A 13748-nucleotide genomic window follows, 5' to 3' on the forward strand; every position below is an offset into this window, starting at 1 on the left:
AAGGCAATGGATGATGACGCCATCCCCAGAAATGATTTTAATAGTCTCACAGAAACTGACTCTCTTGATCTGATCAGAGCCACCAGTCGCAGCATCCTTTTGAGACGCTCCTGGGAGAGGAATGCCTTCGCTGACACAGTCTCCAGAGTTGCGCCCAGGAAATCTCTTTGTTGGTACGGATGAAGTTGGGATTTTTCCACATTTACGGACAGGCCTAAAGAGCGAAACACGTTCTGGCACAGAAGAGTGTGTTGTCGCAGGTGAGTGCTTGACTGAGATTTCAGGAGAAAATCGTCCAGGTATGGAAATATTTGCACTCCCTGGAGGCGCAAATACGCTATTACTGGAGCCAGTACCTTCGTGAACACTCGAGGGGCTGAGCGCAGGCCAAATGGTAACACTTTGAATTGGTAATCGTGTTGACCCACTCGAAAACGCAGGAACTTTCGATGCCGCTGTAAAATAGGGATATGAAAATAGGCATCCTGGAGATCTATAGTCGCCAGAAAATCTTCCTGCAAGAGTAAGCGCAAGATGTCTACCAGCGTCATCATACGGAAGGATTGGCTCTTTATATATTTGTTTAGTGCTCTTAGATCGAGGATGGGCCTCCACTCTCCGTTTTTCTTTGTGATCAAAAAGAACCGGGAATAAAAACCTTTTCCCTTCTGAGACACTGGTACCAGTTCTATAGCTCCTTTTTGCCTTAAAAGTCGGACTTGATGCAACAGTTCTTTCATGTGAGCTGGTGGCGGTCCGGAGGGTGGAGTGGGAGGAGGGAATTTGGTGAATTCTAAGGCGTGTCCCTTCTTCACAATGTCCAAAACCCAACGGTCCTTTGAGATGGAGGACCATTGGGAAAAGAACAGAGAGATTCGACCTCCAACCTTGTCTGTCCGGTAAGAGTCACTGTCTCTTTGATGCGGATCCTCTGTATGAGGATTTTCCTCTATATGACTTGGAGGTTTGCTGCCGTGATGTTTGCTGTTGCTGTCCATAAGAGTAACGGTTGGACCCTTGATTGTAAGGTTTGTATTGTTTATTGTCTCTTCGAAAACTTGAGGAGGTGCCGCGTCCGCGTGCACCACGAAAATTACTCCGCTGAAATTGAAGGTTTCCTAGTGATCTAGCTGTTTCAGTGTCTTTCTTTGTGGACTGTAGAGCTTCATCGACGTGGCTCCCAAATAAAGACTCGCCGTCATATGCCATGTTTAAGATCATAGACTGAACCTCCTGACGAAAGGATGTAGATTTTAACCATCCTTGCCTACGCAGAACAGCCGCTCCGGCAAGCTGACGGAAACCCATGCAGGCGATGTCCACTGCACAATCGATTATTTCCGCCGATGCCGCTTCTCCCTCTTGGAGCAACTTCATTGCCTCCACTTTAGATGGCTCTGGTAACTCCTGAACCACATCCGAGATATCAGCCCAAACTTGTCTGTCATATCGTCCCAGGATGGCCAAGGCATTAGCTGCTCTAACCACCGTAGAGGCCATAGAAGAGAATTTACGCCCTATGGCATCCATCCGACGTCCGTCACGATCCGGAGGCGAGGTGATGGAAGATGCCGGATTTTTCGCCTTACGTTGCGCTGCCTGCGTAACGACCGACTCAGGTTTAGCCTGACCCGTGAGGCATGCTGGGGTTCCTATCGGTGCCTTATATTTCTTTTCCAATCGAGGCACCTGAGCTGGCAAGGTATTCGGTGTCTGCATTAATTTCTTGCCTTCTTCCCAAATAAACTCAACTATGGGAATAGCATGAGTCTGTTTGTAGGGTTGATTCTTGAAATCATAAAGGAAGCAATCTTCCTCCCTGCGCTCCGTTGTTAACTTAAAACGGTGTGATGCCCTTTCCATCAGTTGGTGAAAATTGGCTATGTCCACTGGAGGTGAATCCCCTGTTACTATTTGTGAGGGGGATGGTGTTTGTGCCTGGTAATTGTCCCACTCCGCCATATCATCATCATTGTCATCTACATCCCCATCATCATCAGGGATTTCACCCTCTTCTGGGTCCTGAGGGCCTTCCTCTACAGGCTCATAATGAGGCAACACCCTTTCCGGAACCTGTCGTGGAGGTACAGGCGGCATCTGCGGAGCAGGATTTACAATAGGTACCGGTGGAATAATTGCTGGAATCACCGGGGTTGACGGAACCTCTGAACGTTGAGGGGATAGAGGGAACCGTTGGTTGTAGTCGTCCAACATGCGTTGGAGATTAGTAATGAGCGACAGAGGAAGAGTCGCCGTTTTATGCTTCGGAGGGGCCTGGTGTATAAATACCGGATCCTCATCCTCACTACTGACATCCTGGCACTTAATAACCAAGTCGGATGGACTTTGTGCCGTTCCGAAAGACTCCGGTAACCCCTCGGATTCCTGATCCGAATCTGTAGCAAATAATGGTGAGGGAGGCTGCGCAACTCCCAAAGGAATATTATGTTCCTGGCTCTCCAAGCCCACAGTAGGAGGTAATGGTGTCCAAGAAACTCCTTCCCTTCTTGTTTTCTGGGTAGTCGCCACACCGCGTATTCGTACCCTTACGAATGTCTGTGGGGATGTACTCGTCGACGGAGCCGTCGTCGAAGGAATGATGGTCGACGGAATTATCGTCGACGACGTCTGTGGCAACAAGATTGCCGTCGTCGGATTCGCCGTCGACGGGGTCGCCGTCGACGGAGCCGCCGTCGACGGAGCCACCGTCGACGGAGCCGCTGCCGACGGAGCCGTCGTCGAGGTCTTCGTAGACAAGGCTTTCGTCGACGGAACCACCGTCGACAGTGTCGTCGTCGGGATCTTCTTTTTCTTCGCCGACGGAATGGGCGTCGACGAGCTCGACGACGTCTTCGTCGACGACACAGTCTTCGTCGACGGAACCTTTACCTTCTTCGTCGACGTCGAAGTAATGGGCACAACAGAAGTCACCGCCCTTGAAGAAGTGATGGTAATCGTCGACGAGGATAACGTCGACATAACGCTCGTCGACGACGAAGCAGCTGACGTCGTCGTCGGGGTCACCGTCGACGAGGTAGAAACAGCAGATCTCGTCGTCGGGAGCATCGTCGACGAGGCTGACAAAGTTTTCCCCGAGGAATGGGAAGTAGACGCCTCAGCAGCCTGAGAACAGTGTCCCATAGGCGACAAAGCAGTAGGTGAAACCACAAAGGTGGCAGTTGTCAGAGGCAAAGCCAGCTTCTTTTTCTTCAGGAAAGGAGATGGTAACTCCTGCACACTACTGCGCTTAGAGGCTGGTTGAGAACGACCAGAAAAGAGACTTTCCACATCAGAGGGAGAGTTATCCTTGTCCTTCAGTCTCTGTAGCCATAAAAGCAGGCGGCCTTCTCTGTCCTTTAGAGTTTTTGTAGAAAAAGTTCTACAAAACTTACATTTTGCCACCTCATGGTCAGGATATAAACAGTAAATACACTTACTGTGTGGGTCCTCAGAGAACAAACGCAGTTTTCCACATGAAGAGCATGGTCTAAACAAAGATTTCTTACTAGAAGACATCCTCACTGACAAAAACTGAGCAGAGCTCAGGGAGACTCCCTGTCACACGACGTGCGGTAGAAAATCTGAGGTGAGAAGCTCTGAGGAGAAGGTTCTAGAGAGGGGCTGACGCCTGATTGGCTGGAGTTCGGACTTACATAATGACAGAGATAGACTACAAAGGTCTTTTGTCTCTCTCCATTGTATTCCTATGGAATTTTTCTCTTATAGGTACACTATGTGTGTCTTACACCTATATGCACTAATTATATGATTACTTATGTATATATTTTACTATATATATATGTATATATTGCTATTTTATTTACCGTGGGACTCCCACTCCGACGACGGGGAATATTCAAGCATGTGAATCTATGAAAGACACCCTAATACTGGAGAACACTGTTGCACAACTTCGAGTTATTGAGGAATAGTTTAAAAGATTTCAGCACACACAAGGTTTAAATGGATCAGTGGAAGGCAGACCATTGAGGAATTTATTGTGGAAATCACCTACTTCTAAGCCAGAAAGAGAGTATGCAAGTCATAGAACGAGGACTTTGCTACACATATAGGTCACCTTAGCCACATGGTACTGTTTCACAACATACACACCAGTACATCATAAGCCAGAGTTTACACCTGCATGAAGGGGATATTATTTTGGGCCCCAGCAAGAAGGGTATTGCAGATTTCTGGCTGGTCTGTGAGAAAATAGAGAGGTTACGACATTGGAAAGTTGGAAAAAAACCATTCAAGGTAGCCAAAACTGATCTATTCAGATATCAGAAAGAGAGGCACTGAGCAACCTTCACCCTGCCCCTGACAAACAACAAAAAGAGGCAACAAGAGAGCTGACACAGTTTGGGAAATTTGCCCGAAAAACCCACTAAAAGACAGTCGCATAATCCTATTGGCTTCTGCCGTTTTCCCACTTCCCACCCTCCCGCCTCCCTGCCTGCCCTCCCATCTCCTCAGACTACTTATAGAGGTTGCTGCACAGCTGTGCCAAAGCCACACCAAATGCACGCCTGTTTCCGCCCATCCGTACCCAGGGCCAGAAACCCTGGCTCTTCTACCCCACGAAGATAATCCGCCGCTGACCTCCGAGCCCTGGAATCTGGATGCACCAACAACAACTGCTGATGCATATCCTCATGCACCACCAGAGGACTGTTCTCCTGCAGACACTGCTGCCTTACCTTTAGCACTGAAGCAACCAATGACAACAGTGATACCACAATTGCGGTCCATCCACTACATCGACCGAGGCCATCACAACACAACTCCAGTGCATCCTACTCAACGCACGTTCACTCTGTAAACACGCCACGGAGGTCAGGGACGATTACCTCCTTCACCTGGACGTCATCTGCCTCAAAGAAATTTGGCTAAACCCTGCCTCTGCACCAGACATCGCCACCGCCATCCCCAAAGGTTACAGGATAACACAATGAGACCGAACCAACGAGCACGGAAGTGGAAAAGCCATCATCTACAGGGACACCATCCGCTGCACGTCATCCCCTGATGACCCAACACCGTTAATGAAACACCTCAACTTCTTCTAAGTCCACATAGACTGAAAAAGCACTATCAGAGGCACCCTCACCTACAGACTCCCTGGACCACGCCCCAGCTTCTGCAACGCCATCTTGAAACTCATCACCCCGCCCACAATCGACTCAGTGCACTACATTTTCCTAGGAGACCTCAGCTTCCTCCTGGCCGGTCCCCACCGACGCCAACTCAACCGACCTCTTGGCAAGTATGAGTAACATCGGCCTCAAGCAACTGGTCACTGACCCTACACACATCACAGGACACATGCTCGACCCCATCTTCAGCGACAGTCTAAGGTACATCCACATCACACCACTCACTTAGTTCGACCACCACAGTGTACACTTCGTCTCAGGACCCACCCATACCGGCACTGTGGCCACCCAGGTCCGCGCAAAGAAACTGGAAAAGGTTATCAGAAGAAAAGTGGAACAGCACTCTGCTGTCACCTCCCAGACCCTACACATGGCCCTGAACAAGAAGCAAAGAGCCTCTCCCAGTGGATTACATAATGCGCCAACACCACCACCCCCACCAAGGTCAAAGACCAAAACAAAAAAGCAGCAGGTTCACTGAAGAACTGCACTCCTCCAAATGCAACTGCCAACAACTTGAAAGAATATGGTGCATCAGAGCAAAAAAAGACTGCACCGCTGTCAGGACGGCTCTCAACCAGTACCACCACCTCCTGAAAGAAACCAAGAGGAACGCCCTAGCAGACCGCATCAAAGCCAGCACAAACCGCAGCAAAGAACTCGTCATCATCATGAAGGAGTTCACCATCCAGCAACCACCGAGAACATCACCCCCTCCCAGGAACTGTCAACAAACTCGCAGACTTCTTCTACAACAAGATCTGGGCCATCAACGAAAAACGAAAGGCAATCCTCCGCCGCAGACAGCTCACACAAACCCTGAAAACCTTCTTACCCACTGGGAACTCCTCCCTATGCAAGATACCATCTTCATAATGAACACCATGCAATCGGGAGCACCCACAGACTCATGCCCACATCGCGTCTTCAACCGAAAACATGACTATCGATGACGGGCTCAGGAAGGTCCTGAACACATACATCACCGCAGCGACCCTCACTGAGGACTGGAAATATGCTGAAGTAAAGCCCCTCCTAAAAAAAAACACCCGCTGACCCAACCCGATTGAAGAATTAAAGGCTTTTCTCTCTGCTCCCCTATCCAGTAAAAGTCCTTGAGGAAAGCAATCAACCAACAACTCGCCCAACACATAGAACACCACAACCTCCTGGACCACTCCCAATCCGGATTTTGAGCTAACCACAGCACCGACACAGCCCTTATTGCAGCCACCGACATCCGAGTCCTCCTGGACTGCTGGAAAACAGCAGCTCTCATCCTCCTGGAACTGTCCGCCGTGTTTGACACCATCTCCCAACAGACTCTACCCCATTGGGATTCACAGAAAAGCCCTCAAATGAATCACCTCGTGCCTCACCGGGCAGAACCCAAAGGATCAATACACCTCCCACCATTCACCTTAGAGCCCAAGAAGATCATCTGCAGAGTCCCCCAAAGGAACGTCTCTCAGCGCAATTATCTTCAACAACTCCATGATCCCCATCCTCCCTGGCCATCACAGTCAGATAACATGGACTTATCAAGACACATGGTGGTGCGTGGAGCTCAGCAACCCCCCGCCCCAACAGAACATGCACGCAACCTCGGCATCATCCTGGATAGCATGCTATCCATGAAGAAACAAGTCAATGCATTCTCACCCGCTTGCTTCCACACCCTGCACATGCTACGCAAGATCTTCTGGTGGCTCCCTGTGAACACCAGAAGAACTGTCCCGCAGGTCCTCATCACCAGCAGACTGGACTATGGAAACACGCTCTACGTTGGAATCACTCCATGCCTCCTGAAGACACTCAAGACAATCCAGAACTCCACCTAAAGACTCATACTCAATCTCCCCAGAAGAACCCACATCACACTCGATCTCAAGAAACTACACTGGCTGCCAGTTCAAAAGAGATGCCAGTTCAAGATGCTTACCCATGCCTACAAGGCCCTGCGCAATGAGGGACCAGCATACATCAGACAGGTGACATTCCACCAACTGGCCAGACACCTGCGACCAGTGTCCCTCTCAGACGCCCCACGGATCCATTGAGCCAACAGCGGAGGATGCTCCTTCTCGCAGCTGGCAGTCAAAGCTTGAAACAACCTCCCCCTGCACATCAGGACCGCACCATCACTCCAGCAATTCTGGAGAGAAATAAAGGCCTGGGTGTTTGAACGATCAAACCTCCACACAGCAGCTAGCGGCTCAAGTGCCTTCGGACCCTCACAGTGATTTGCAGTGCTCCATAAAAATTTGTTTGATTGAACAACAGGAGCCCCAGAAAAACATGGAAAAATAAAATAATACACTGCTGGAAGAAATATCAGAAAGAAAATAATGGAATGCTGGAGAGAAAACTTGATTTACCAAAGCGATTTTGTTGAGAGAGGTAAGACTGAATGATTTTCTGGTATTAAACTTCAGATAAACTAAGTAAATGGTTTAAAGAAATGCCAAATATTTTCGGGAGAACTGTGGTGGGAGGGGAGACTCCATTCATGTATGGTGATCTTGCCCAGTTCTGACGATGTACTGGAATAAAGTCCTGGCAGCTGTTAAGGAAATGTTGGGATTCCTGCCCTGATCCCTTCGGACCCTTGGCTGATGGTGCTAGGATGAAACCGACAAACAGAACATACAGAAAAATGAGTGGGCCCTGGTGACACAGCTGCTGATTGCTGCCAAGATTATAACAACGAGAATTTGAAAACAAACATTGGCGCCAACTCTAAATATGTGGTATAACTATAAATGTGACAACTGCAATGAAGTGTCTATCAAGAAACCTGATTAAAGACAAAGATAATTTTTTGATATAGCAACCGGTATTACATTATATGGGCAAAGACAATAGAGAGATAACGTGGCCACAAGACTACAAGCACTACAATTATCAAAACGAGTATGTACTGATATCATTGAGAAAGTAACACAGATGGGTTGTGACGGCAGGGGTGGTGGGAACATGAGGGAGAAATGTACCATTTATTTACCCAGGATCTGCAACAACATTCCTGTATCATCTATGACCGTGAAAATGGTTCTCCAATATACGAAAGTGTTGAAGACACACTACTACATAAAAATACATCACAAAGTAGTAACAATCCAATAACCATCTACCATGTTTACCACTTGTGACTGTATGCTTGCCTTTGCTCTGTATTCAGCATTCTGCTAACTTTTTGGTTAGGTTCGTGATATACAAATGCCCCATGCACACATTCTATATTAGTATATATAACCAGACATCCAAACCTTTCTACAAACCCACATAGAGCCTACATGTCATGTTTTTTGTTGAAATAAAAAAAGTAACACTTTAGAAAATAAAACAGTCAATTGAGATGTTGTTTGAAAAGCAATTTCTTGTGGGATAATCAGTTCATCTGATGTCAGCCTGAATTTGTCAGAATTCCAACCCAGTTTCTAACACAGGAAGCAAAAAGGCAGACAGTTTGCGGGGATACTTCCCACAGAACTGCATTCCTTACTTAAGAGTACACCACATGGTTTAAGGAATAATTGAGATACATTAAAATTGAGAAACACTGGCTCCTCTAGACAGCACGTCACTCACCTCATCACTTCTTGGAATTATGAATGCTGGAGTGTTCATGTTCCAGCTAGAAAAGCTGATGCCGTAAGTGTCAGAATGAATGCTTGCTCTCGGGGACGAGAGAGAGAGCAGTCTCTGCAGAAGGACCATAAGAAACAATCAAACACTTAATGTGCCCAACAAGCACCATTTTTGAAGGTATACACTGGTACTTTCAATGCAATTCATTATCAAGTATGTGCAAAGTTTCAAACTTTTTCTCTCACAAACCTCAAGTAATTCATACGAATACTACAATTACTACCAACAGGTATTGGAAGTTTTCTGGATGTGAGTTTCCATGTTGAAAATCAGACATGCAAGCACCTTTAATCTTGTTTCTAGATTAATCTATCTGGGTTCAAAGTTTTGAGGAGTACAGTTTTATGGGGGTTGTGTAAAAATTGGATATTCATTTTCAGTACCAAGTAGCAGTTGTAAGGGAATATTGTAAGTCTGAAGGAAAACAATGCTGAAGGACACAAAAATAGGAAAGCACTTTGTGAGCTATGCCTAGGGCAAAATTCAGCCAACTCTTCCTTATTTAGCAGCACTATTCGGGGTTATCTTATCAGAGACAACATAACGTTGCTACATTTTATAAAATGTGTTTAAGAAATTGGGTTATTTGGATAGGAGGAACCATTACCAACTCAAAAAATACAATCAGGTTAAGCCAAAAGCACAGTTAACAGATAATTTCTGTTCTTCACCTTCTATCTTTGGCACAATCGGGAGGTAATCACCAGATTTGTGTACGTTAGGTTAGGTTCAAGCAGTACCAAAAATTTTAACAGTCAAGAAAACACAATAAAAAATGCAGTTTTAAAAAAAAATGACTGTGCCCTAGGGCCCTATTAACAAGGCCCTAGTGTGTGTTCTCTTTCCCCTAAAACATGTTGAAGTTGGCTATACACTTGATTCGCATTTTTAACTTACCTGTAAGTCCCTAATATAGGGTGCAAAGTGTAGCCAGGGCCTGTAAATTAAAGGTCACTAGTGGAATGCTGCACATATGACACACTAACGTGATAATGAAAAATATGCCTGCAGGCCTATTACTAATAACTTGGTTGTGTAGGTTTAAACTGCAAATTATACTGTTGAAAATAACCCCTTTCATCCGGTTTAAAACCCTCCTTCTTAATATTATTAGGTTACCCTCTTCGTATGCCTAAAATGCCCATAAGGCAGGTTGCTTGACATTTAAAAGTAGGACATGTAAAAGTTTAATGTTTAAAATGTCCTTACAGTGGCAATGCACTAAAAGCAGTTTTCACTGTAGGATGGTTATCTGATCTATTGGAAAGTAATGGGATATTTTAATAACATTAAATAATGTCATCCTCGCCTACGAACCAGATAAAACGTTTATTATTGGACATTTCAAAATATTTATTTTAAATAAGATTTTTTTAAAGTCACCTTTAACCCACCTGAAGGTCTCTGGAAACCCACTTGCTGGTGCTTCCAATTTTCACTTAGACGCTGAAGAGCTCGTTCCCGAGGTATGAATTGGCTCCCAGAGCGGACGCAAGGGATTTGTGTGTGCGTGTGGGAGGTTGTCCTGTTCCTCTGACAGGATGATCAACTGGGCAGTGCCCAAGAACTTAATTGTTTTATAGGCAGAAGCAGCTCACACCTATGCCACCTATGCTGTCTTCCTAGCAAGCCAGGCATCAATCCCAGTGGGAAAGGAGCTGCCCCCCAGATCTGAATTTGGAGTGACCACAGAGGAGGGGTTGCTCATATCCCTGGACACAAGTCCAGGGGGAGTACAGGTGCTCTGCATAAGGGAATAAATGCTCTACCAGGTTGATTCATATAGAGTGGGGCACAGTGGGAATGTTTGCAGTAGGGCACATACGAACAGTTGCAAATGCGCGCAGGTTTACCCCTGGGAACTTTTTAGTCTATTAGTCAGGAAGGGGTCAGGAGTCACCACAGACACAGGCTAGTGACAGGCATCCTCTACGGAACACTACTGGAGCTGTGGAAGACAGGAAAACCCTAAGGGCTGGACCTACTTGCAACTCAGGACAAAGAAGTGGACTTCAAGGGTGAGTTGGGTGACCTCCTGTTAAGCTACAGGAATAGAAAGGTTACAAGAAGTCAACTTTCCTGAAGAAGCTCAGCAGACCAGTTTCAACTGGACCTGTCTTACACCCTGCTGGTGGCCTCTGATGGAGTGTGTTGTAAACCCAAGTGCTGTTCCTCAGGGACTGGAACCCCTGGTTGGTTTCAGTGTGTGCTCCTCCTGTCCAAACCTAAAATCTGGGTCGTAGAAACGCTTTCAAGACTTTTTGCCTGGGGAACCGACAGAAGACTGGGACCAACCTGTCAAGTAGATCTGTAAAGGTTGCATCACCAGTGGGCCTGACTTTGCCATAACTCCACTACATTCTTCTCCACAGCAGCAAATCCAATTCAGCGTGCCCTGTCATGTGGCGATGTTGAACACTCTCTGGCTACAGCCGTGATGTGGAGATCTGACTTCCAAACAAGAGTCGAAGTCCGAAGGTACAAATCTTCACTGGGCTCAATGCAGAGCAGCATTCAGTCGACATAGCTGACTTTCTGGGCGCAAATTTTAGACTCTTCCTACACTAAACTTTTTCTGCTTTCGTTGTCGGCTACACTGAGTCTTCATACTTCATCAACCGGTCGTTGATGACCCTTTCTTCAGATCCAGCCTGCAGGCTTGCCCTGCTGAGGACTATACCTTCTCTCAAATTTTCTAAGTCCAATGGTATCTCTTTGACCGGGAAAACCTGGCCCTCGAGTCCAACCCGCGCCAAATCGCAGTTGGCTTTAAGACTTACTTTTCTCCTCGTCTAATGTGGCCAGTGGCCCATGGTTGAAGCTTTGCACTTTTTGACACCATTTTTATTGAAAACATTAAATAATCCCATCTTTGGTTTACCTTCATGGAGTTGTGTCATTTTGCTTATTAGACTGTATTTTTATAAATTGGATTGGGATTTTTATTGTGCCTTGCATTCAACTTCTAACTGCTTTCATGCTTCTAAATGCTTGCACATTTTCTTAAGTTAAGAATAAAAACTCTGTGCCCTAGCTATCAGGGGTTGAGTTCAGGTTTAAATTACTAAAACCTTTAATGGACCTAACAAGAATAGTGATATTTCTACTTGTGGTGGACAACCATCCACCTCAGCGAATAGTCCACTTTCTCAAGAGAAAAACGAAAGAAAGAAGTATTTAAGAAGCAAACATACACCAACCCTATTTGAATAGAATATTAGGAAACGGAGATATGAATTTATAAATGTTTAAGGCAAAAGGTGCCTAAAACAAAGGGTCACTGAAAAATAACAGTTTGTAGGTTATCAGAACCTAGGTGCAACTTCAGGTTCAGGCTGCCCACAACGGAGCAGAGGTCTGAGACACTGAATGGGTTGTCCTGGTCACAGTTTTTACCTACGTACTTAAACTCTGTTATGCAAGTCAAAATATTCTAGTGGGCTAAGGTCCAAGGCTGAAGCTGGCAAGGGCCTATTGGAGCCTGAAACATTGCTAATTCCCCACTAAAGCAATTGACTTTTTTGTGAAAAATCAATTAATAAGATGACCGCAAATAGTGAAAACCTATTTGAGCGTGCCAATTAATTTGCTGGTAATGTGGTAAATATTTTATTTAAATTGTTTCAGACAAGGTTTTTTTTTCTATTGTTAATTTTTAAAACTAGCATTTTCAGAATAGGAAATTAAAATCAGACTCCATCATTAACGAGGACTTTAAATTACAATGCAAATGAGTGAAAGAAGCATTTCTCTATCTTATCCCAAATTGGAGTTACCACCTTTTAAGTGTAAGGTAACCCAGTGTTAGTTTATGGGAGAAATAGACTTACAACAGTGATAAATGACTTTTAGAAGTTTTTCCACTGCGAGGACATGTAAAACTTTGGTATACAGGTCTTACTTTTTAAACACCTTGCACCCTTCCTTATTAGTCTTTAGGGCGTACGTTAGAGGTGAGTTATACATGGCTACTTTGATGGGTGGTACAATGAGGGCTGCAGCCCACTAGTAGCATTTAATTGCAGGCCCTGGGTACAAGTAGTACCTTTTACTATCTACTGTGTCAATTAGGTGTAGGCAAATTTTACCATGTTCAAGGGAGAGAGCACAAGCACTTTAGTACTGGTTGACAGGGGTAAAATGCATAAGTCCAAATGCCAGCAAAAACAAGTTCAGCAAAAAATAGCAGTTGAGGGCCAAAAGTCTGGGGAACACTACGCCAAGCATGTCCGGTATAAATTTTCCTACATGGCAAAAGTACTTTCACTACAGTGCTTTTAAACTGCAACACAAACTAAGCACAGTAGTGCTCTTGGCAGCCAAATATTTTGTCACATATGGGCGTGTTGTAAATACACAGTGCAACCACTAACTTCCATGTCAGAGGTGCATTTTTCTGCTCCATTTATTATTCCCTAACAGCATTATTAAATAAACAAATCGGGTGAAACCAGTTTTGAAAAAGCACAAGCATTTGGTCCTTGAATCAGTGTCACAGAATCTTTATACCAGCAAAAATAAGGTCCAGAAGAGGCAGAAATGCAAAATACACGGAACTCCGATTTCAACAATAACACCTTCTCTAACATCTAATGTAGTAAATGTGAAAACACTACATGAAAAAGTAGGCTCTTCAGTGAACCTAATCCCAAGAGAAAAAACAGCACTGGCAGCCACCAGTAGTCAAGGCCTCATTTTCGGCAATGCTGCTTGTTGTTACTGCTACAATGGCAGCTTCTACAATTACCCAGCCTAATGCAGAGGTCCCAAGCTGAACAACTAGCACAATTTTACTATTAGCATAAAGGTCTAGGAGACCCAGGTAAAGTGTGACACATTTAGCCAGCCCACGTGCAAATAAACTGTGAGGCTATAGTCTTGTCTTTGCATTCTGTCACTTGAAGAACTGAATCTATATTGGTAACAATAAAACAATAAGTA

General features: G+C 45.4%; 1 protein-coding gene across 30 annotated transcripts in view; it reads right to left on the bottom strand.

The window, feature by feature from the left end:
- ARHGAP27 (Rho GTPase activating protein 27) overlaps positions 1-13748 on the bottom strand; it is a 1125989-nt gene that overhangs the window by 261809 nt on the left and 850432 nt on the right. For all 30 annotated transcript variants that reach the window (XM_085650850.1, XM_085650847.1, XM_085650970.1 and 27 more), the window contains one exon: positions 8748-8861. In XM_085650850.1, coding sequence (XP_085506976.1) covers positions 8748-8861 — 114 coding nt within the window. The remainder of the gene's footprint in view (positions 1-8747; positions 8862-13748) is intronic.

This window comes from Triturus cristatus, chromosome 1_1 (genome assembly GCF_964204655.1).
Source record: "Triturus cristatus chromosome 1_1, aTriCri1.1, whole genome shotgun sequence".
In the NCBI taxonomy this organism is placed as follows: domain Eukaryota; kingdom Metazoa; phylum Chordata; class Amphibia; order Caudata; family Salamandridae; genus Triturus; species Triturus cristatus.